At 36.7% G+C, this 26570-nt stretch overlaps 1 protein-coding gene across 3 annotated transcripts in view; it reads right to left on the bottom strand.

Moving 5' to 3' along the window:
- Window positions 1-26570, bottom strand: part of LOC114252606 (agrin) — a 189990-nt gene that overhangs the window by 98171 nt on the left and 65249 nt on the right. Inside the window, exon 1 of one of the 3 annotated variants that reach the window (XM_089727698.1) lies at window positions 12509-13225. The exons of the other annotated variants lie outside the window; for them this stretch is intronic. Within the exon in view, the coding sequence (XP_089583824.1) occupies window positions 12509-13031 (523 nt within the window). The 5' untranslated portion in view covers window positions 13032-13225. Of the gene's footprint in view, window positions 1-12508; window positions 13226-26570 lie in introns of those variants that run through there. 3 annotated transcript variants of the gene reach the window in all.

Below are 26570 nucleotides of genomic sequence, written 5' to 3'. Positions count from 1 at the left end.
GACATATAAGTTCTAAGGTCTCAAGTATGGTTACAGCGGCTGCCCCACCCTTCAAACCGAATAGCATTACTGCTTCACAGCAGAAATAGACAGGGCAGTGGTACCTACCCGTGCGGACTCACAAGAGGTCCTACCACCAGTAAAAAGGTCTCTGTTAACACTATTTAACCTTTGAGTTAATTTTTTAGAGTTTACCACATAAATATGAAGAGCCTTAACAAAAACACAACGCAGAATTTGTTCATTTCCTAATTAGACAGTTCAATGAATTCATCTCATTCTCGACAGGATTAAAAAGCTATAATTAGAAATTGTTCAGTCAAGTAAAAAAGCATATACTTCATCATAATTTGTTCATTTTAATGTTGCGTAAATAGACGGTCTCACAGAAGGTTATTAATCGCTCTCTCTCTCTGATGCATTAAGAATCCGGAAATATGTGGGCAGACGACAATCGTCTTTTGAACAAAGCGACGGAATGTCGGCCGAATCCTACCTGAGCACATTACAACACTAAATATGTCTCTAAATAATCGTAGCACTCCTATCTATCTCGAAATATGGATCAAAATTGAATAACCGAGAAACAATGGATGTAAATTTCTTAAATGATTTTAGACGAAAAAAGACGTTCTTTTCTATTGTCAAGGATATAACTCGCTAATGTTAATAAAACAGGTGTAGTGTTTCTGTTTTTTATATCGCTGTGTGCGGTGGTTCATTCAGATATTTTGGTAATTAAACGAGCCAAGTAGCAGCGTCATGACTTTAAATAATATGCAAGCTTTCTCTCGATTTACGCAAACAATATCAAAGAATAAATGTACTGTGGGTTGAGAAAGTGCATGGAAAGTATGGTAAAATTTTAATGTCGAAATGAACCTATGTATAATTATCGCCATCTGTTCTTAATGTGCTTGTACTAATTTGCCAAAGTATTATGTTGTGTAAATAATATGATTAATATTATTTAGCTATATTTTTTTTACTATTTAGAATCGGTATTTCGGTAAAAACACAAACAGATGTATGCCGAGTTGCTACATACTATGCTTGAAGCTGATAAAACCACCAAGGTCGTCCAGTTTATTTTTATACACTTGGATTTCATTGATACAGGATATTAGAACTTAAAATGTCCTTGCAATTCTGCTGCTGAGCGTACGTGAGTCTTTGTTTTCATTGTGGGTATGGCGCCTGTTATGTTCATATCGAGTGATAAGGGGTTCAAATCGAAAAGCACATTTTTTTAAGGGAAATTCTTTCCTACCTTCGAGGAACTAACTGGATTTAATAATAAAAAAATGGTTCGCAAAGATTTTGAATTTATACAATTAGGATCTTTATATCCCAGTCCGGATCTTTATATGTAGAACGAAATTGAGACTTCGACATCAATTCTCAAAATGAGTAGGAGTGATGTCTACGGACCTCAGTCAACAACTAACATCGTCTCCTTATGCAGATCAATGAGAGAAAAAACGTAAATACTGACCTAACCAAAGACAGAGTAGAGCATCTTGTGAGCCTCATCTTGTGAGCCTTTAGGCCTTATGTCTTGAGACGGGTGACAGCATTTACGTTGTTCATCTAAGGATGAAGATGATGAAGGATGATGATGACCCGTTTATATTACAACAACATAAATGCTGTGTATACTTCTATATCTATACTAATATTATAAAGAGGAAAGATTTGTTTGTTTGTTTGTATTGAATAGGCTCCGAAACTACTGAACCGATTTTAAAAATTCTTTCACTGTTTGGAAGCTACACTATTCACGAGTAACATAGGCTATCATATTTTTTGAAAAAAATTAGGGATCCTTCATAACCCAGGGTGTAAAAAGAATACCTAAAATATTATTTACATCGCGTGCTCTGCGAAAACTATTGATGATAGAATAAAATAATGTACTACGACTTTGTAGAACACATTATTACATATTTACAAAGAATGTCGCGACAGCATATGTCTTGCTATTAAAGTTATGCCGCAATAAGTGTTCTTTTAATTAAAAAAATAAAACAACGTCGTTGAAATTTTTGTTAAATACCCGAGCGGAGCCGGAGCGGGCCGCTCGTTGTAATATAAACGGGTAGACCGTGAGGCTGTCTAACCATCTTAGAAACAAAAGGAGCAGATAGTAGATGTACATAGACATTTCAATTCAAATAGAAGTTTTCTTTAAGCGAGTGACGCCAGCATCGGATCACTTTTATGGCACACCCACCCTGTGCTGTAACGCTTTACGACCACCGCATCCCTTTCTGCCATCTTGTTTGGAAGTAAAGCGCTTCAAAGAATACTTACATCATAATGGAAGCCGCTTAATATTCTATAACATTTTAAACATATCTTGTTTTTTGGTTATTTGAAAACATTCTATAAAATTTCCGATATCTAGCTGTGATAATTGTATACATTTATTTACGAGTTGAATTTGTTTGAAGTTTTAACGTAGGCGGCGACATGATTCTACTAGTGCCACGGGCGATGTCAGCTTTTCATCACGTGGGCGATAAGCTTGTTTGCAACATTAGACAAATAAAAATCTAAATCGCGCTTAGTTCTGTTTACTGATAGCGACTTTCCAGGTTTTATTTTCATATGATTTATCGCTCTGCTGCTAACAATAATTCCAATAACTCATGCAAATCTGATTTTTTTATCTACAACGTCTCATTAATACATTCGAGAGAAATATATATAAGTTTACCCATTCATAATACTACGATATCATTATAATAACAGAGCTTTACAAAAGAAGTTATCGTTTTAAAATACTGTCCATTTTAAACGTAATTTGTGTATCTCTAGCAATAAATTACTAAATTCAAATTAATTTTATTTATGAATTTTTGAATTCTGCATTAAATTTCAACCATACGTCTATTAATTAGTGTTTTTTTTTCAATACGTTCGTATCTTTTTCATCAATCAGTACGGACAACATAAAAATACGAGTAATTATGGAATACCAGTTACGTCGCGGTAGCAATGCCGTATAAACCACTGACAACATTAATGACATGTAGGAAGTTAACGCTACAAACGATTAGTTATTGGTTTGACCACTTCAGTTTTTTTATTTTTTAATGCTTAGATGGGTAGACGAGCTCACAGCCCACCTGGTGTTAAATGGTTACTGGAGCCCATAGACATCTACGACGTGTGCAACCCACCCTGAGATATAAGTTCTAAGGTCTCAAGTATAGTTACAACGGCTGCCCCACCCTTTCAACCGAAACGCATTACTGCTTCACAGCAGAAATAGGCAGGGTGATGGTACCTACCCGTGCGGACTCACAAGACGTTCTACCACCAGTAAGTAAGTAGTCCACTTTATTGACCACATAGAAACTTTGATCTAAAAAATAAACTTCATGATCGCCCGAAAACTAAGGACAACAATGACGACCTCAATCTACCGCTGAGATAACAGCAGCTTTCAACGCTAGCATCAAAAAATATTGGTATTTTGTGTTAAATTGGCAAGCTAAAAAAAAGAAACTTGATATTATTATGTGGATGCCGCAAGAACAGAACGATCAACGCCGCTTTCATAAAGGCCGCGTCAAGACATACCTTGCGTTGCTTAACAGACCCAGAAACGAAGGGATTTTGAACCGATTTCTCACTTGCGTTGAAAAATTTATTCTTTTTGATAATCATAAGTGGTCATCATGTTGGTTAGACCCCGGTTCAGCGCCATGGTCACCATTTGGTAGTTTAGTACTGCTATAATTTACTGGTGGTAGGACCTCTTGTGAGTCCGCACGGGTAGGTACCACTGCCCTGTCTATTTCTGCTGTGAAGCAGTAATGCTATTCGGCTTGAAGGGCGGGGCAGCCGTTGTAACTATACTTGAGACCTTAGAACTTATATCTCAAGGTGGGTGGCGCATTTACATTGTAGATGTCTATGGGTTCCAAAAAAAAAACATGGCCACAACCTTACTAAGGATGTATATTATGACGAACAGAATACAATGATGGAAAAGCTCGACAACGCTCGACTTCATGCGGCACAACAAAAGGTACCTAAGCCACAAGAGCTAGACGGAAAGTTCTGCGCCATACACTGAACTCACCAGACCTTGAACCGACAGACTTTTAATTCTCCTAGTTTGGAAATATTCTTGGCAGGAAAAAAATACCCGAGAGGCAGTTGTTGGCTCCGGTACACTTGACTCCTTCAAGAAGGACATTGAAAAGCTACCACTACGCTAGCAGAGATACATCGACACTAAAGGTGCAATTTTGATTGATAGAAATAAAAAAATATTCACAAAAAAAAAAAATTTACCTACTTTTTGTATACTAAACGGGAATTTTGTAGGTGAATACTGTAATGAAATTAATACTATAGTAGCCAACTTATCACATGTTGTCTATACTATATCAAAACTAATCCCCAAGAAGTAAAAAGTACTAAAGAACAAATTTATAAATTTTCAAACCCATCGATGGGCACATTAAAAAAAGCGCTCTAATGAATATAAAGACAAACAACCTGATTAATATTTGTTTTAAAAAATACATAATGAATTTAGAAAATATTAATGTGCTCTCAAAAGCACTTAACAATAATGTTTTATCTAATTTCCTTGATAAATAATAGCATGTTTTCGAACCAGTTAGGTGAATTCAAATAACTCACCACAAATCCGTTTAAAGGTAACACAAAACATCGTAAAACAACAAAAAAAAACATGCTCTAGAAGAAGATCGTAAAACAAGGATCGCTTATTGAAGTTTTCATTTGATTATCACCCGAGGCTGTTGCGGGAACCTATCTGCTACACTTTTGACACGTGTTCCGACCGCATTGCGAGTCGTAAACTTCGTTATTAGACCCGTAAAGCCTTTGTTAAGAATTTCTCACTGCCTTATAATATCTCGTAACGAATAAAATTAATTTCGCCAGATGTAGGTACCTTCTATATATATCCTGAAGTTCTTTTGTTATGAAAATATTAGTCTTAGTTAATGAAGGCTCTATCACCCTACGGGCCTATTCTCGATGTATTCCATTGTTTTGTTATTTAAGCTCCGCTAAAACAATAATGAGGCAAATTTGAAGTTTAGGTATTTTAGTTTCTAGCTTCTTTTATTTGTGAAGGTTATATCCAGACAAAATTAACATTTGGTATCACAATATGAAACAATTTAATTTAAAAATCCAATTCCTGTTTTCAATTATTCTTTCGTTAAGTGATATATTTACAAAGTAAACGAAGTATGGCACTAAAAGTGATGACTTATAAATTGTTTACGTCATATAATATTGTAACAACACAATAAAAATTCTTGACCGCTATTTGTTTGATAACACTCAGATAATGTTAGTTATGTGAGAACTTTCCGAAATACACTTTGTTACCTGAAAGAGGTTCCATAAAACTGAATTATAGCTATAACCTTAACTCTGTCTAGAGGATTGTCGTAAAGTACCATCTCGGCCGTTCACAGGACACGTGGAGTCAACTGTTGTTAAATTTTATGGAAACTCGCCCAGATACAATGGAAATATGCAAATCAAATAACCTTTACATAGGAGAAGTTTTTAAAATTAGTCGACTTATAAAATATTATTAAAGATCAAAATACCGTATACCGTTTATGTAGTATACTTTGAAGCTAAGCATGATACACAAAACGTATGCTATCCTTGAATTGAAATTCGTGTTGTTTACATTACAGAATACTCAATGCTGCTAAAAGTAAACAAATCGCACACCCCAGAGTCCCGTTTATGCATACTGTAAATTTTACAGCATTGTTGCACTGTTAGAGAAATAAAAGGATCAAAGTTGTTGCGTATTATTCAATACATGAATATTTTATGTTAAAAATTTAAATCGAAAGTTGAAGTTTATCGCTGAGAGGTTTAGCCATATGTTTTGCTTAGCATTCATGTATTATCGACCGTGTCTTAATATTTAAATATGTGCTTTAGAATTAACGGTTACAATTTTATTTTTAATTAGATAGATTATTGCTTTGTTATGGCGAATATTTTGTATTCATATGTTATCACTATTCATTAAACGGTCACGGTTTTTCGAGACCATTGAAATCTGGTAGAAGGGCATTTAATGAGCGCTTACAAATAGGTGTTACCATCCTGCCACCACCTCTTATTGCCACTATGTATTACATTAGATAGAATCTAGCTCAAGACTAATCTTCAATCAAGTTTATTTTATACAAAAAAATTATGATTTGCAAGTAAATAGAAATCGGCAAATCTTAAGACTAAACAAATAAAATCCTACGTTACAATATTTTTATTAATGCTGTATCAATACTTCCAATGGTGTGGTAGGAAATTTTCGAGTTATTGTCACGTCGCATTGACACGGCTCCGTCTTCGAAAACAATGCGTCAGCAAAAAATGTTCCATTCTCATGACACGTTCTCTAAGGAGCTTATCTCCGACTCACTGATCTACCTCAATGCATACAAAAACAATATACGAAGGCGTCCACAGAATTCCAAATCATTTATCTATCTGCTTACCTACTGGTGCTTGTAACGTAATATTTCCCGATTCAACGTCATATTGACATACACTTTTTAAAGTACTAGGTGTCCATTTCGGTCATTGTTATTGCTAAAGAAACAGAGGCTCTACTTGACTGCTTTTGGACATCAACCAGATTAGGAGCCCCAGATGAAGCACTGTTTACCGTAAAATATTTTTTGAAACTAAACTTCCTTTTGCAAAGAGACATGAGACCTTGTAAAAATTGCAAAGCCTTCATGCTGACACAAGAGGCACAAATCTTGACTTTACTATCTTTTTTACATTTACATGACATATTTTTTTCTAGATTCAGTGGTCAGTGTGTCATTTCACCCATAAGTCTCTTGTAACTGTTATTTTTTCTATTCATTGCCAACCCAGATTGCGTCGCATATTTTTCTTTTGTTATCATTTCATATTTTAAATCAGCTCTTTTTCTCTCTATTATGATGTATGTAACTTCTTACTTTTATCTCCTATTCAACGCCCCTTGAATTATTTAATTTTCAATACAACGTTTTCAATCTCAGTTGCAAATCTTATTTCATCGGTCCTGTTTCATTTTTTTTAAGACCATTATTGTCCATTAACAACAATTTCACTGTCTTTAACAACAAATTTAATCGTTACCAAAAATCGTGCGACATTTATTTTAACTATTTGGGTTTCGTAGAATAATTCCAAAACATTCACCACCGGGAAACATATCAATCAGTATTACGAGTTCAAAGACGCCGTGTTTTCTAACAACCAATAAAATTAGGCCTTCAATAAAATACTAATAGGTTTTTTCCTTGTTTAATGACCTCAACTAATCAATTATTGTAAAATATAACAATGGATGCCGGATTTCGGTCAATGTGGGCGTTTACGACAGATATTAGCCTACGTTTATTTCCGAACGTGGATTTAAGAAGATCTCTGAGAACCCCACAATAATCTGTAATCTAGCGCCGGTAGATTTCTTATTTTCTAATGTTTGAGAATCTTTGCAGAACTACGGTTTCGTATATTCGATTTCGTATATTTTTTATTCGTTTGTTAATTTTGGTTATTATTGAGATTACAAAAGATTTCATGTAGAAAACCTCTTTCTGATTCCCCTTCATTGATCAATTACTTTCCGATTTATATCTATTGGACTTAACAAAAAAGTATTTTAACATAAATAATTATTGATAAATAATAACTGCGTATTTAATTCATTACACATAAAATGTTATGCTAACATATAAAGCAAATGATATCCGTACGTAAACTGCACAAAAAAATTCAAACTTTGAATCAATATATGCAACTCGTGAAATAAAGTCTACCCTAATTTAAGGCAATAATGGTAACACGAGATTTATTCGAAATAGTATTCACATGGTAAATCCAATTAATTTATTAAACTAAACCTACTACAATCTATGGTTGCATAACTGGTTTTCACAAAAAGCGTTAAGTTTGCAATGGCGCGGCCGTGCGGCGCCCGCGGCCTCTCTCGGCGCCATGAGTTTTCTCTACGCCCACGCTTCATGGCTTATCTGCTACGTTCTCACATAGAAATTTACACGTGCTTACGAGTAGCGGTGGCCTATAATAACGCAGTCGTCGCGTTTTATCTGCCAGCATGGCAGCCGGCCTCATACCGCGCCAGATATGCCGCACCGGCCGTGTGTGAACAGCCGACTACACTCGCGGGACGTGGGCGACCGTCCGCAACCGTCGCATTTTTATAACCTTTTTATTCCATTGTCACTCCGCCGGAGCGGCGCGTCCGAGGGAAAAATAAATTTTATTCTTTATCTAAATGTCAAATCGTTCGGTTTCGATCGAATCAGTTTCCAAATAGTTTTAATAAATCTCCTTTTACGGCGACCGGAGCGGGCGGCGGTTGATATGGGAACGCATTACGGATACACGCGGCGAGTTATCGTGTTATATTCTGTTATGACCGCTGTGTTTGTTCGCGGCAACAATAGATTTAATTGAAAGAGTGTCAATAAATTTGTCGGAGGCTAGGGCGCGATCCTTCGGCGTCGTCGGTGGTCTCGATAAACTTGATAGTCCTGGGGCGATGTGACATCTCGGTAGGTCACTTGTTCCGGGGCAGAAATGTTTTTATCTATAACAGCTCTTGTTTTTATTTTAACATTTTAATATATTCCGATGGATTCAACTTTAGAATAGACGCCCTCGGAATCATCTACTTCTTCTGTGATTTTAACTTATTTTACAAAAACGTTAAACTAACAAAATAATCTTAAGAAACAAAAGGATTGGTTTTATTACGCCTACCATATCATTCGACTAACAATTATACAACACAACCGTATAGCACATTCTTTTTATTAGCCTCCAATTAGTGTAGACCGGCACCCTCATGAGGCGTGAATAAGACAGACGGGCATCTCCTCAATTAGAGCTTAATGACATCGGAGCGGCCTTAAAACAAAAGCGAAGGATACCCCGAGATTGATCGAATAATAAGATACTCGTTTTCCACGTCCACTTAAAAGCACAATTGTACAATTTTTGATTCTGTTTTCTCACGGTAGACACGACAGACCTACGCCCACAGTCCGTTTCTACGAATACATTTTAGACCAAGGAGTGGAACTTTGTGTTCATAATTTAGTTTAACATAGAACTCTGAAGAATAAAACACAAATAGGATGTGCCCTTTCAATTAAAACGCATAGCGCTATTATCTACTTTTTTTTAAAGTTCAAATACCATGATTTCTACTATTACTTTGATAAAGTTACTCAATTCAATTATAATAAATCAAAATACATAGATATTAAAGAATCATGGTAACATTAGTATATCCAGCTAAAAGCCACATCTGAAACTACAGTATGACATCTTAACAATTTTGAATTACTACTTGGTGATTATACTTGACAGTAGAAGAATATTTCCAATTTTTTTACGATGTCTATCTGCTACTACTTTGTATGGCCACCAAAACAAGGAGCTGTTACCATGGCAAAGAAATTGTGTTCCCGTGAAGGGCAGCACACCTGTTGCTCCAAAACAATTAAGAATTCAACATCAACAATGTCATTCAGTCTGTGGTGTCTATAGGCTTCGATCCAGTCAAGATCAAGTGGGCTGTAAATTTTATCTACTAAAAAAAAACTCAGGACCCAATTGATTTTGCATGTTCGTGTAAAATCTACGTATTTACTCTGTTAATTCGTATACCGTATCCGAAACTTAGTAGCTCTACGACTTTACAACAGCAGTCCACCTTTGGGTCCAGCAATTCACACCCGATTATCATCTTAAGATAAAGCGGCGGTACGTCACCTAGGAACGACATCAAATATGCACATACTACCAAATCTACCTACACATGTTTGTGCTTAGGAGACTATGGAAAGCACTTACCGTGAATGTTTACATAAAAATACTGAATACGGCACGTACCTACGCGGCGGCACGCTAACTCTCTTAACACATTGTATTATGTAAATTGTATTTTTCAGATGGCTATGTTTTCCTTTATTACAACTCTTACCTACACGACGGAATCGTATAGACCCGCTTAACATAAAGGAACCATAATATTGTTATAACTCCATATCTTTATGACAGAACTAGCGACCCGCCCTTGCTTCGCTTCGGAAACATTAAAACACACATGAAATAAAAAAATAAAATAAAAAAAGAATAAAAAAAAGTAGCCTATGTTCATCAGGGACAATGTCGGCTTCTAATGGAAAAAGAATTTTTCAAATCGGTCCAGTAGTTTCGGAGCCTATTCGAAACAAACAAACAAACAAATCTTTCCTCTTTATAATATTATTAAGTATTAAGTATATAGAAAAATAAATTACGTAACTTTTTTCACAAAATCATAATCATTTGTAATGGGTGCATTTTACTAGTTTAATATTTTTTTTGCTTAGATGGGTGGACGAGCTCACAGCCCACCTGGTGTTAAGTGTTTACTGTTGCCCATAGACATCTACAACGTAAATGCGCCACCCATCTTGAGATATCAGTTCTAAGGTCTCAGTATGGTCTAAGATTTAATAGCTGTCCTCTACTGTTTTCTGGTTGTGGATGCTTTTTCAAATGAGGTTTAAAATATTCGTTCTCATTGGACTGCAACTTGACTGTGCCCCTTGAATTACTAACGTCCATGAGCAATTATTTACCACTAGGTGATATAATATCTCGCCTGCAATCGAAAGTTATAGGAAGTAAAATTAATAATATCTCGTAACAGGTACTAAGACTTGTACTGTGTATAAATAAAAATATTTTTACCGTTTCATTCTTACGTTTTCCAATTTATTTCACAATTTGCACCTTGGAATCGCTACCAGTAATTTGAACTTTGAACTTTTTACTGGTGGTAGGACCTCTTGAGAGTCCGTACGGGTAGGTACCACCTCCTTGCTTATTTCTGCCGTGTAGCAGTAATGCATTTCAGTTTGAAGGGTGGTGCAGCCGTTGTAACTATACCTGAGACCTTAGAACTTATGTCTCAAGGTGGGTGGCGCATTTACGCTGTAGATGTCTATGGGCTCCAGTAACCCCTTAACACCAGGTGGGCTGTGAGCTCGTCCACCCATCTAAGCAATAAAAAAAAAAGGACTTCATTATTGAAGCGAAATTTATATTTAAATTTAGGTTCGCTCTCTTCTTGTAATCAATCACTCAAATGAGTATGATGTAAAATGATGTATTTATTAAAAACAATAAGTAAGGCTTAAGTATAAAATACAACTGAAGTTAATACTTGTATTGAATTCAAATTGCTTAACTACGATTAAAGACGTGAGTGCATTTCTTTGATGAAGATAAAGATGAGATGCTTGATCTTAACACTTTTGCCAAAAACTCTTATCCACAATTTGAATGGCAAAGCTGAATATTGATCAGAGTTTTAAATATAGAGTACTCTCTGTATATTAACTGAAACATATCCTTTTGAACAGTTTTTAAATTGATTAAAAATGAGCCATTAAATAAAAATTCTCCGTTCGCAGAAAACTGAACTACTTTCGTTAATAATTAATGATCGTATGTAATCAAAGTATTCTTTAAACATTTTTACGAACGATCAAAAGGTTCTGATTCAGCTAATTCATTTGTCTTGAAGTTTGTTAATCAATGTTAATTAATTGTTAATTAATGCTTAATTTATATACTTTGCATAATTCATATTTGATAGAATTATGTATAATGTGTTCTTCGTTTTTAATACACTTTTATTAGCTTCATACGTATGTTAGTTGAGATGACGGCTGATAGAAGAGAATGGAAGAGAAAAATTAGCTGTGCCGACCCCACCTAGTGGGATAAGGTGGTGAAAAAGAAGAAGTATGTTAGTATGTAACGGAATTTTTGATCATGATTGTGACCCCCTTCAAAACGTCGGATTAACTCGAAATTTGGCATACCTATTAAGGACCGATGACAATTCAATATTTTAAACAGTTTGATCCATTATCTTTACTAGGATAATCAGGATTAGATATATTTTGTTTTCCTGAGACCCGGAGTGTCTGCGTCAAGACCAAGAAGGCAAAACTACCAGGTGCGCCGATCACCTATTTCTCGAATAAGTTAACGACTGATTCAGATGACATTTTTGAAAAATGGAATAAAAAAATGGACAAAATTAAAATTCAACTAAAAAATGAAAAATAAATAATAGTTTAAAAAAACAAAAAAATATACTTTTATAGAAAATTCAACTAAAAAATAGAAAATAAATTTGAATTAAAAATAGTGTAAGAAAAAATAATTTTATTGTAAAAAAAATCTGTAACCATAGGAGAACAAGAAGCACAGACTACTTGCTAACTTACTGGGTAATCTCATTACTCAAAAGGGTGGGTATTTTGTATAAAAAATAAAACCCGGTGTAAAAAAAATATTCTTTTTTGTCTCTTGTTATAGTTTTGGTAACTTCCAAAGTACCAAGATTAAAAAAGGAAATATAAAGTAATTCGTGCATTCTTAAAATTACCTTTGATAATTGACTTTATCTTCCTTACAGTGTCAATATTAGACGGAACTGGATCCACGAGTAACTTCAGTGGATAAGAGAATTCTCTACTGAAGAACAATGCTGCTCCTCTTCGGACGACGCCGGCGCATCGTGGCTTCACTGACCTACTTTCGGCCAATATATACGCTCTGTTCGAAGAATTAAACGTTCTCGTTTCAAAATTTAAAATATCGCTCAAAAAATCCACGTCGCCTTTCAAAACTCTCCTGATATAAACTTTGAAAACACTGCCTTTTACTTTACCCCGTTTCCGTTTTTGCACACTTGAGATTTTCCCAGTGAAAATGTACTTAGATGAGACGACCAACTGTCGCAACGTATCATTGTGTCTCAAAACGGTATTGTCGTAAGGGCACCTCGGCGTGAAATTTCCGTTCGCTTTTATAATAGTGTTTCGCTTTCTGAACTTATCTCTTTTTGTGAGATCCGTGCACGTCGCAAAAATTAACACTAACACAACAATATAAATTTGCCGTTTCATTTTTATTATTTCACTGGCATTCGATTGCGCGGTCTTTCAAAAACGATGTACATAATTGAATACACCTAAGTTTTTTTTTCGCACGAGAACGTAAAATAGATCGGTGGGCTTATGAGATAGCATCGGGATAATCGCCAAGAGGTACAGATGCGCGCGCGCAGTCTGCCTCGCGACTCACGACTGGAGGATTTGTAGAACCCACTGCAACGTGCGACCTGTTGTATGCAAATCCTTAAGCTCACTACGGCATCTGTAAGCCGTCTACTATAAATATTTAAGCAGTACACAAACCTCCTGCGTTTTAAAAGCTCAATAAGCAAAAACTTGATAATAATATATTAAAGTTATCATGACAATCTCCTTATTAGCATTTAAATTTCAGCTTTCAAATTACTAAGCGCCGTTATAACTGCTTCATATGTAATAAGTTGAACCAAATGTTGAAAATAAAACTAATGTTCATAAAAAGCGACTAACATGAAAATTATATGCGGTAAAAATAATAAGGAAAACTAGATGTTATGTTTAGCAACGAGCCCTGAGTACTGTGTAAAGTCAAGCTTCAGCTACCTGCTTATTAAACAACTTTATATGAATGCGAACTGCTGTTTGTTTGCATGTAAATAGAAACGTGCTCATGTTATTGAAATATTAAAGTAAAGGTTCGAGTCGAAATGTTTTACTGAGTTCAATTTATTTTGGGATAATTTTTTTGTTACTTCTACACCGGTTTTTGTTACTTCTACACCATGAGTAAGTGGTTAAACTCACTCATGGAAGTCAGCAATGCCCGGGAAAAAACCAAACTGCCTATCGCTAAGGACTTATCTGAAGTCATTTCTCCGAACGCACTCCAAGGAACATAATATGGTACAAAACACAGGGAGAACCGTAGTCCCGGGCATGCAAGTATTTAGCAAAAAAAATAGGTACCTGCCGAAGAAGTCTGATGAAAACGCATCAATAGATAAGACTTCATCGGTTTTATTCATTAGTTCTCGAATGCTTCAATTAATAATGGTAATATTTAAAATATTATTCAGTAATCTTTTTTTTCTCTTCATAATAATGTTTTATTTCATAAGTAAATTCATAATATACATTCATTAAATTAACAGACACTAGAAGAAAAATCTATTACTTAAAAAGGACGTTTGCATTTTATTCTGAGTCAATTATAATGTTTGTAATTTATACGCAAGCTTCGGTTACCATTTTTCACTTTCTTTAAACTAGAAGACATAAAAAGTATCATGGAATATTAAGCAGCGCCGTTTTTTAAAAAATGAGTATGGTAAACTGCTTGTTAATAGGTGTTTAAAATGTCTATCATGATTTACGTGATGTTAATACGGTTTTTTTATTCTTCCATTCATCTTTGTAAGCTTGAAGGTAGATGTGCTCGATTGTGTGAAGACTGAGAAAATTGAAGAGATTATTATTATGTATCCAAATCCAATTCATCTGTAAGTCATTTGAATGTTTCTGGTGAATCACGAAAATTTAAGGTTAAAATATGTGTAATCAACATTGTTTGATTTTAGGTCATAAAGTCTATGGTAATAAGTATATATCTATTGTCTATATCTGTGATGTCTTAATTTTTCGTGAAAATTATAACTAGCCTATATAAAAACTCGTCCCCCAACAACATCAAATCTATATGCTCTACATTTAAAAGACTTTTTGCATACAAGCCTTGTTGCATCGTCGTAACTAAGAAGCTTTTACTCACGGACTTATAAAACTGACTGAGCTCTGAGTTAGCTTACATTGTTACTGGAGAACAATAATAATCCGATGTGAGCGTATCACCAACTTGTAGCGTACATTGAAATATTACACGTATGATTCTCTTTATTTAGAAATATTGTATTTTTTTTTTATTGCTTAGATGGGTCGACGAGCTCACAGCCCACCTGGTGTTAAGTGGTTACTGGAGCCCATAGACATCTACAATCTCTCAATCTACACCGAATGGCATTAAGCGAAATTTTCCTTCTTAAATCCTTAATCTTGTCATGGCTTCAATATATATATTTTTACTGGTAGGACCTCCTGTGAATCCGCACCACCCTGTCTATTTTTGCCGTGAAGCAGTAATGCGTTTCGGTTTGAAAGGTGAGGCAGCCGTTGTAACTATACTGAGACCTTAGAACTTACACCTCAAGGTGGGAGGCGCATTTATGGACTCCGGTAACCACTTAGCACCAGGTGGGCTGTGAGCTTGTCCACCCATCTAAGCAATAAAAAAAATATACATATCGACGCTTGAAAGGCAAACGTGACTAAGCGACAATGCGTGAACTTTACAGTAGACTTATTTAAAGTTGAATGAAATACCGGAAAAAAATCTATTTTAACGAATTTAGCTGTAGGATTGAAATGATTTTAATAGATGGTGGTAGGGTTCTGTGTACTGGTGGTAGGGTTCTGTGTACTGTTGGTAGGGTTCTGTGTAGAAGCCCGCCCGGGTTGGTACCACCGTCCTGTCTATTTCTGCCGCAAAACAGTAATACTGTGTTCCGGTCTGAAGGACAGGATAGCCGGTGTAACATACATAAGGCTGCCCATCCAGGCCAGGATAGGCAGCGCATCTGAGTCTCTGATGTAGTTTGGATGTCTATGGGCGACGGTTATCATTTCCCATCAGATGAGCCGTAAGCTCGTTTGCCTATCGAAAGCAATAAAAAAAAAAAAAACCTAGAACTATATATTTTTTGCGCATCGAATATGGTTATTGCATATCATTTATGTACAAATCAGTTATTGTCGTTTAGTCACGTTTGTCGTTTAAGCGTCGATATATATGTATAAATTGTATATTATGTAAAAATTATAAATTTACGCAATTACTGGCGATACGATATAATGTGAGCTCGCAAGTGTGGGTGGCACCAATCGGCCTATTTCTGCAATCCTACACTCCTGTTTTATTAGTAGAAGAACCGTTATACGATACAATTGTGAACCGTTAGCGTCAACCTTTATTTGGTATTTTTTCACCAAGCTTCAACTCAATACAAAAGATATGGTTATTTTCTGTGTTTCAGGAAAGCTGAACTTGAATATCGCTCATAATCATCTTCTCGCATTAAAACTGTATAATCTCAAAACTTACTTATATTACAGGAGAGTGTTTTAAAGGTTTAACATGTGATATTTTTAAAATTAATTATCTTTAAAACCTTTTTTTTACCAGTCACATTATCTGTCTTTTAAAGTAAGATAAAATTATATATTAATTTTGTTAATAGTAGTCAAAACATAGGTAAACTAAAAAAAAAAAAAACTAAACTACGCTCTTTTGACAGTATTTATGAGAACTGGTGATACCAAATAATTCCGCATATTAACTCAATTTCGAATATTTTTGGAAATTGTACACGTTTAATGCGAATAGGTCTGTCACTAGTATCCGAATTAAGCGATTATTGTAAATAATCAAAGATTACTTATTGTTTGATAATATTAGTTAGAATAAATACGTTTTGTAAGCACACAATAAAATAAATAACTTTTTTTTTGTCGATCGAAAAAAAATATTTGTTTCGTTAGTCCGCGTTAAGTCCGTAGCTGTTATATTTATGCAGTTATAAATATCAATTATTGTACGTAGGCAGTGGAGACAACTGTCAAGGCTCGGTGCATCGCATGCACGTGGCAACGCGTGGGCGGGCAAGTCATCTGACATGTTCGTGGAGAATGCGATAGCGTAGCCAGAAGGCGATTATTAATACAGATAGTTACGATTTACTCATAATTTTACTTGCATTATTTTTGTTTCATGATATTGGTAAGGTAAGGTAAGGTTTTGAAGTCGTCGTGGCCTAAAGGATAAGACGTCCGGTGCATTCGTGTTGAAGCGATGCACCGGTGCTCGAATCCCGCAGGCGGGTACCAATTTTTCTAATGAAATATGTACTCAACAAATGTTCACGATTGACTTCCACGGTGAAGGAATAACATCGTGTAATAAAAATCAAACCCGCAAAATTATAATTTGCGTAATTACTGGTGGTAGGACCTCTTGTGAGTCCGCGCGGATAGGTACCACCGCCCTGCTTATTTCTGCCGTGAAGCAGTAATGCGTTTCGGTTTGAAGGGTGGGGTAGCCGTTGTAACTATACTGAGATTTTAGAACTTGTATCTCAAGGTGGGTGGCGCGTCTACGTTGTAGATGTCTATGGGCTCCAGTAACCACTTAACATCAGGTGGGCTGTGAGCTCGTCCACCCATCTACGCAATAAAAAAAAAAAAAAAGGTAATTCCTTCTCATGTTGCTCTAAGTTTTGGCAAATTTTTTTTATGACCGGCCGCCTGCCTGTCGTCAACCTTCCTTGGGAATGCTTTTGTTGACCTTGGGCCGAGGTTTTATTGGCTTTGGTCTTTATTTGGCTCTTAGTCGCCTTCTACGACACCCATGAACTAAGTTTGGGTTGGGGGTATTCTTAGGCGCCCACCACACGCTACGTGAAAGACGATATGGGTAAGAGGGGAGTGAGCGAAGAAATGGTACATATATGATAGAAGAGTATGGAAGGAGAAAACATGTTGCGCCGACCCCAGGTAACTGGGAGAAGGGCAGGATAATGATGATGATGCTATTGGTAAGGCAATATTCACAGGCATCCAGAGGTCAGTCGCAGAAACAGTCATTCACTCTGATTTTAATAGATCCATTGCAAAAAAGGCGGGGTCATGGTCTGTGATCGCCAGTAATCACAAAGCTCCACGTGAGTCCCGACCTCGACAGCTTATCTAGAGAAACAAATATTTTGCCAAAAAATAAAAACACTTCCTTGAATTGAGCACGAATCGGGAGTTCTAGGTTAAGTTGAAATAAATACTAAAACAACCCAAAAAAATTCTAACATGATTGTTTTGAATAGACTGCACACGGAAAAGCCCTTTTTTTTATTGCTTTGATTTGGTGGACGAGCTCACACAGCCCACCTAGTGTTAAGTGGTTACTGGAGCCCATAGACATCTACAACGTAAATGCGCCACCCACCTTGAGATATAAGTTCTAAAGATCTCAGTATGGTTACAACGGCTCCCCCACCCTTCAAACCGAAACGCATCACTGCTTCACGGCAGAAATAGGCAAAGCTACATTAATTGCTCAACGTTACTAAATCATTTCACAAGCTTGATGTTCTTTACTGTCCTCGAAGTCACTCACAGGCCGCCTCATATGAGAGGGAGCGCCGTATCTTTGTCAATTACATCGGGCCTCACTTGCGTGTCTAAGGGTGTTCCCTCGATATACGCTCCCTCGTTTGGGGACTAATAAGGGAAATCCAACAAGAAGATCTATAAGCTGATCTATACGCTTGATGCGATACAGTATCTGACTGCCGAATGACTGTACTTCCCGACCTAGCCAGGTATGCCGAGGATACGATTTGGTGGCGACATCTAGGTGGATTCAAGATATTCCACTGAAAGAAAAATCTGGTGCTCGTGGCACCGACAGCTGCTGATTCGGTGTCTCGTGGGTACAGGGTGGCACGGGCGCCCCGCACAAACTTCAGCATGTCTGGATAATTCCTCATCCGAGGCTCGAAGACGGTTTGTTCGGCAACAGGTGACCTTTTTTTTATTGCTTAGATGGGTGGACGAGCCCACCTGGTGTTAAGTAACCACTTAACACCAGGTGGGCAGTAACCACTGGAGCCCATAGACATCTACAACGTAAATGCGCCACCCACCTTGAGATATAAGTTTTAAGATCTCAGTATAGTTACAACGGCTGCCTCACCCTTCAAACCGAAACGCATTACTGCTTCACGGCAGAAATAGGCAGGGCGGTGATGCCTACCCGCGCGGACTCACAAGAGGTCCTACCACCAATAATTATGCAAATTATAATTTTGCGGGTTTCATTTTTATTACACGATGTTATTCCTTCACCATGGAAGTCAATCGTGAACGTTTGTTGAGTACGTAATTCATTAAAAAAATTTGTACCCGCCTGGGGTTCGAGCACCGGTGCATCGCTCAACACGAATGCACCGGACGTCTTATCCCTTAGGCCACGACGACGACGACGACGACTGAAGTTGCTTCAACGTCATACCCTATCCACTCAGCCCAAAGCGGGTAGGCGATAAAATAAATGCATAGATCAGAAGAAAATACTAATATAAGGTCCTTAAACGTGCAACGTTACGTATTTTCTAAATGTGGAGTGAGAAACTTTGTAAATATGTGAGAGAGAGAGAGAGAGATAAAATTAATCGTTTTTATACAAAAATATAAAATTTAATCGTAAAAGTCATTTCAATTATTTCATTAAAACTTTTAAAATATGCTTTTTTTTTTTAACAAAATTACTTTTATTTTTATTTTTGGTTGACTAACTAGGTCACGATAAGTTCCCAGAACCCTATGGATCGCGGCTACAACTTAAAATCAGCCGCAACGAGAGCTTATTTATCTTCAGTAATAAATATTAACAGACTAGTGTTTAGTTCTATAGAAAAAAAACATCACGAAACATCGCCCAAAAAAACCACGTATTTGCTTCAACGATACACATAGAATTTCAGGAAAGATTACTTCGAATACATAATCGATTATTGTATAATAATGTTCAATTTATGTTTGTTTAGTAAATAAATAAATGAGCCAATCAATCCAGTAATCACATACGGATTAATAATTTGATTACTAAAAAGAATTTGAACGTACTACATTCCATCTTAATTAGTATTTCGTTGCAGAATCTCATCTCTATATTCCTATACAAGCGGCCCGCTCCGGCTCCGCTCGTGTCTTTAACAAAAATTTCAACGATATTTGACGTTGTTTTATTTTTTTAAATAAAAGTTCACTTATTGCGGCATAACTATAATACTTAGACATAAATGCTGTCGCGACACTTTTTGTAAATAATAATGTGTTCTACAAAGTCGTAGTACATTATTTTATTCTATAATCAATAGTTTTCGCAGGGCACGCGATGTCAAGAATATTTTAGGTAATTTTTTTACACTTTGGGTTACATTATTGAAGTTTTAGTAAGGATCCGTAATTTTTCTCAAAAAAAATTATAGCCTATGTCACTCGGGAAAAGTGTAGCTTTCAAACAGTGAAAGAATTTTTCAAAACAGTTCAATAGTTTCCGAGCCTATTCAATACAAACAAACAAACAACTCTTTCCTCTTTATAATATTGGTATAGATAAGTACTTTCATAGTTAGCAATGGGTATGGAACGCTTTCATGAAATATCTGCGGCGGACAGCGTCCCATAATTGCATTTTGTGGTCGTTTGCTCCACTTACCATCGAGCATAGATGATTGAACTGAACCCAAACATACTTAACTCAAAGAAACTTGGGCTTCTAAATCAAATGTCTTTAATTTTAGTTTTGTGTCTTAATATTTTTAACAACTAGCATCAAGCTATTTCTGCCGCGATTGCCGCCGTCCTGGCGTGATAAGAAGCGCTGTATACACTTATCAATCTTGACTATGTGAACTTGAACTTCACAGTTTTTCTAAGTAAATACGTACCTCACTTATACAGAAACGAGTTCTGTGATTGAGCAGTAGCATCGGCTAATTGTATCAAAACGCGCGATATTACTGATGACGACACACCACGTGACTACGCTGGGTAATACTGTTTCTTCTCTCTCGTGAAGCAGCCATACGATTTAATACGTAGGTGTTACTCTAAAACAACCTAGATTTTAAACTAACGTCTCATAGTCTGCGTCGTCACATCTATGGTCTCCGGTAAGACTTGGACATCGAGTGGAACTTGAAATAGCTACTAAGCAGATTAGTAGATAATATATATGACCGTTCACATTAATATAATAACCTTGTTTCAAATAAACACAGATCTAATCTCTTAAATGCACATGATTTGTAAATTATCTCTATAAAACGTTAAGTTTACGGTGAACTCGATGATGTCGCGCACGGAATCCCCGGAATGTAACGTGCTACAAAGCGATTAAATATTTTATAAACTTGTCCGAGTTTAAAACTGCCTTTAATTAAGTCCAGACGTTACCGCACCACATATTTGCAACACAAGTTCATTAGCCGAAAACAAGCGAAACTTTCGACAGGCCGCACGTTGTGTGAAACAGAAAAGATGTAATATTAATACTTAGGTCTTTGTAGCAGTTGGCGGTGACGCGTAGTTGTTATTCCCGCAAAAATGAAACGCCCACGCCCAACGGCGAGATTAAACAGAGCCGTGTCGCCTGCCACTGCCATTCGCTAAAGTATTGGACTACATTGAAAAGACACTTAAATAAAATATTACCTCCGCTGAGGCGAAACTAGAATAGCGATGGAGTCGCACTCGAGAGAATTTATAAAAGAAATATAAATAAGAATAAGCGCTATGTTCGAGTGCTGGGATTCGAATCATTTCAATCGTTTCAACGTTTATCGAATTCAGCTAACGAGACAGCTCTGACTGAGTGCGCTAAGTGTGGGTGTTCTAGAAAAAAATGTATCAAGGAAAAATGTGGAGTCACACAGAACAATAAGGGTAAAAAACACGAATTCTGTACATCTAGCTATCTATAGTTTCGCGTCAGCTCGATTCGTGGCTTTGTAACGACGACACACAAGTGAAATGTCCAACAAATTGTGTCCCACGACTGCAACGTGGCAGTACAATGCTCATTCGCTTCAATTGTTATTTTATGCAGACCCGGACGCAGTGAGACTCATTTGTGAAAGAAAAAAAACTGCTCTGAATAAATGAAAAACTTATAAAATTATTATTAAACTTAAACTTGGTAGGCAGCGGCTTGGCTCTGCCCCTGGCATTGCTGAAGTCCATGGGTGACGGTAACCACTCACCACCAGGAGGGCCGTATGCCCGTCTGCCTACAAAGGCAATAAAAAAAAATGCCTTATGATTTTCTCGTTAATATAGCACCAATGTATATATATATATACAGTGTTTTCGTTTGCTTTCGTCTGTCCAAAGTAACAGTATTGTTGAGTAGTCACACACGAGGGATCGGTGTACCCTACTTATCCCCTGTAATGTAATGAAGCAAGTAATTGCTTGGTGGGTCTGCCGTCATTTGCTTCATTAGCCCTTTGTTATTTCACATGCCGCTAGCCCATTATACCGTAATCTTGCATTAAATAGCTGGACACGTCCATGTTCTGCTTTGACTGAAATCCGAGGAAGTGTCTTTAGTCATAGGAGAGAAACGATCTACAAATCGCGTCCACTTGACTAAGTTTTACGGGTATTCGCTCTAAGGTATATAATAAATATTACTAACTAGCTGACCCGACAAACTTCGTAATGCCTCAATAAATAAAAGACCTATACTTTTGTTTAAAATAAACTTAAAACAAACAAAAGGAATCCGTCCGAAGGGGGACACATCAAAGGAAAAACAAAATTATTATTTTTATTTAATTCCAAGAATTTTTATATTTATCTACCTTTTAAACCTTCTCTGGACTTGTACAAATAATTCAAGACCAAAATTAGCCAAATCGGTCTAGCCGTTCTCGAGTTTTAGCGAGACTAACGAACAGCAATTCATTTTATATATCTATATAAATATGCTCTATAAGCACGTATTCACGTAAATCTACTTTATTGTAATTTTTTTTATCTGAAAGCGCTTAAAATATGATTTAGGGTTAACTAAAATTTACGTATCTTCGCTTTATTGAAAAGATTCTCTCTCTCTTTAAATCACATTTTTTTAATAACTTGCTAAGGTTAATAAAATTCCTCTCATTTTTTTTTTATCAAAATATCAAAACTCGAAACACTTAAAACGGGAGCGTTAAAAGCTAGAATTGCCGGGGACAGAATAACGACGTCATAAAATGCGAATTTTCTTTTAATTCTCAATTCCGTGTCGAGGAATAGGTACTTACAGCAAAACACGGCCGCACCATGAGTAATCGGTTTCCCAGCCGAATCTCTCGCGAAAACCCGTTAAAGTTTATTTAATGTGTTTACAGAAAATTAACGTCACACCTTTTGCACGGGTTCAATGTTAAACTAATTACGGTTCTATAAGTCCGACTCACTATTTTATACACACGAATGCACTTAGGGTGTTCAATTCAATTATGCTCAACACCTTAATTTTGATTTTCGTTTGTTTTTTCGTTCTTAAAGGAAAACTATATAAAATTGATAGCTGTAAACCAGATTGTACTGTAATTGGAGACTATTTTGGCATAATCGATGACAAATAAGGGGTGAGAAAGGCGGGCGGGGGCATAACGGGGACATGGGGTATGAAGGGCTCACACACAGACACGCATCAGATACTTATGTACACATGTGTTGTTATTACACATCTCCTCCTTCCTCTATTTATAATGTATTTCCGTCTAGCTTAGATGACTCAGAGATACCATAGTACCTATATTTATTTTAATTATAATAATGAACGTAACAATGCTCTTGTATAAGACTGTCATATACGTATTCCGTAATCCAATAATAATTTAATCCATTATTCGTTTCCATGGCAACCTCTATCCATAACAATACCGAATAACTACATAACAATTAAGCTGAATGCTTAATACAGTGCGTAGCTCTAATCGGTTTACAGTCAGATTTGCGTACACCTGAGCCCACTGATACAGTGACGTATAACAACAGAGATGCCTTGAGGCTCGGATCCTAGTCACTTGTTGGCTAGGTTCATTCGTATAGGTATACTAGGGAGATCTTCACAATAATAACTTATGTCCATTCAAACGACACGACCTAACAGCCAAGAGGAGTAAAGTTTTTCTTAGTCTCTTTTGTAGTCGTGCGTAAAGCAAAATGTTTACTCTGTTTTAAAGCAACACTAAAGATCGCGGAGACGTTTAGTTCACATAATTCGTTTCGTGTAAATAGTATTTTAAAAGTGAACGTGCGACATGGCAAGGCGTTTGTGTAATGACCGTGTTTTTTCTTGTAAATGTCAGGGGTGAGGGAAAAATCGAAAGAGCAATGCAAAATTGTGTTGACAGAAGGAGCGTGTGTAGGCGCATAGCGATACTGGAGCGTGTGATAGCCGGGTGGTCTGCACACAGTCCCACTCGTGAACGATCCTAGTGAATCCTTCGTATGAAGGTATAAGCGGCCGATTATTCACTAAAAGCCCACGGCGTGCTCGCTTCGGTAATTGGTCGCTTTGTTCCTTAGCACTCGCCTCTGTCGCGCTCTCTCTGAACTGTACGTCGCTCTTACGGATTATAATTCGCACAATAAACGGTGTACATCAGCTTTAAATTAATCTGACATTTGTGGTACGTACCTACCGTTTGAGTGGGGGATATAAGCGTCGCATAATTTTTGCGCCATTTTATTTTTGTTGTTTAATCTCACGTAAAGTTTTACTACCTACCCGCAAATAAAACGACACGCGCCAGACTGCCATGACATTTAGTTGTGCATAAAAGCACACCATCCGGTACAATGTTGACAAAAAATATGAAATATTACGCCATTGTTGTGTATACTTTTATCGGAGAGCTTTTTAGAATTCCATTTCAGGCGTGGGAAAATGTTTATCTGGACAACGTCTCTTGAGCGTCTCGTTTTTATTGCGTCGGTATTGCAATGGATTTTAGCTGATGCATAAATTCGATTACTTGGAATATTCACAAGCTTAGAGATCAGATGGCCTATCCAGTTCATTGACGTTAAGCGGTTAGAGGAACCGATAGACACCACAGTGCCGCCAATTGAATGCTAACCTGATGCTGCTAATGCCTAACCTGATACTTCAGGCCATAGTACCAATTGAAAAAAAAACAAATCTAAGGGTCACATACCGTACGACTTTGATAAGAACCGTTCTTGTCGATGCCGTCTGAGTGGTATGACATGACATGTGCATCTTAAAACTAACTTATAAAAGATTCCGACGCGGTAAACTTCGCATGATTGCCATATGTTTGAAAGGAATCTACTTACGAAGCCAAAAAAAGAATAACAAATTGAACTCATAATTCTATTACTATGGACGAACGAAAAAAGAAATATTAGATCAAGATAACAAAGGTCACATTTTCATATCTTGTCCTGCAACAATCCAGTCTGACTTTTAGCTAGCTCTCACTAATATGCAACTTGTACCGCGTTGTTATTACGCTCTTTAGTAGCAGGTTAATTAATTGCTACCCAGCATCGACAGTCAGTTTAATTATAAGTTTCGAACGGGATCATGTATCAGCAGATTCTCTGAAACGTCATAAATTAGAGATTTTCGGGACTACACTAGTCTAAGCTACAAGTGAATTTGTTACAAGCGAATTGCCAGTCGCCGTGCCGTGTAATTTAGTTTTTGACATCACGTTTTTTTTTTTATTGCTTAGATGGGTGGACGAGCTCACAGCCCACCTGGTGTTAAGTGGTTACCGGAGCCCATAGACATCCACAACGTAAATGCGCCACCCACCTTGAGATACAAGTTCTAAGGTCTCAAGTATAGTTACAACGGCTGCCCCACCCTTCAAACCGAAACGCATTACTGCTTCACGGCAGAAATAGGCAGGGTGGTGGTACCCACCCGCGCGGACTCACAAGAGGGCCTACCACCAGTAATTACGCAAATTATAATTTTGCGGGTTTCATTTCTATTACACGATGTTATTCCTTCACCGTGGAAGTCAATCGTGAACATTTGTTGAGTACGTATTTCATTAGAAAAATTGGTACCCGCCTGCGGGATTCGAACACCGGTGCATCGCTTCAACACGAATGCACCGGACGTCTTATCCTTTAGGCCACGACGACTACAATATCGTGAACTAATCACCCCATAAAGTACCTAACCTTAAAAACTTATAATAGCCTTATTTTCTCACGGAAAAGTGAATTGTTTTATTCACATAATACTTAAAGTATAGAACTTCCACATACACATGTATACTCGTAATATCATAAACGGTAAATAACTAAAAAGATTATTAGTCGGTTGACTGTAATTTCTGCCTTTAATAAACTCCGGCGGCGAAATAAAAGTGACGTTGATAGCACTAATAAAATATGTCGATTTCGAAATTTAAATTCACGATATACATTTTTATAAAACTCGGTTGCACTTAGTGCGTTCTCAGTGAGGGCTTGTTACGTTAAGCCCCGTGGCGTTTCTGACTTAACAAGAACCGTCAATTTTACACCTGTCACTATTAATTCGCACGCAATTATCGACCTTACAATAACAGTATACGGCTCTTAAAAACATTCCTTAATAACCTCTTTAAGTTGCAAAAATTACAGCCAGTCTTCTTCATTACGTCCGTGGGTATTTTTGTATTATAACCGCAGCATATATTTACGTGTACGAATTTGATGACACAATACTGACTTATCTTTTTCGAACCGGGATCTTTAATAACAAAACTAACGGTCGAACCAGCTAGCATGCTTGAGAAAGGAATATTGGGGCTGATAACGCTCCAGTCAGCTCTTGGTCTATCAGATCAGTAGCAATGTAAACCTAATAACTAAAATATGCAGGAATACATATTGTAAGTACGCATACTGCTTAAAGTGGAAATAGGCAAGCAAATT

This window comes from Bombyx mandarina, chromosome 05 (assembly GCF_030267445.1).
Source record: "Bombyx mandarina strain Sakado chromosome 05, ASM3026744v2".
Taxonomy (NCBI): domain Eukaryota; kingdom Metazoa; phylum Arthropoda; class Insecta; order Lepidoptera; family Bombycidae; genus Bombyx; species Bombyx mandarina.
Note: the sequence above shows the minus strand (reverse complement) of the source record. Positions and strands in the feature narration are given on the sequence as shown.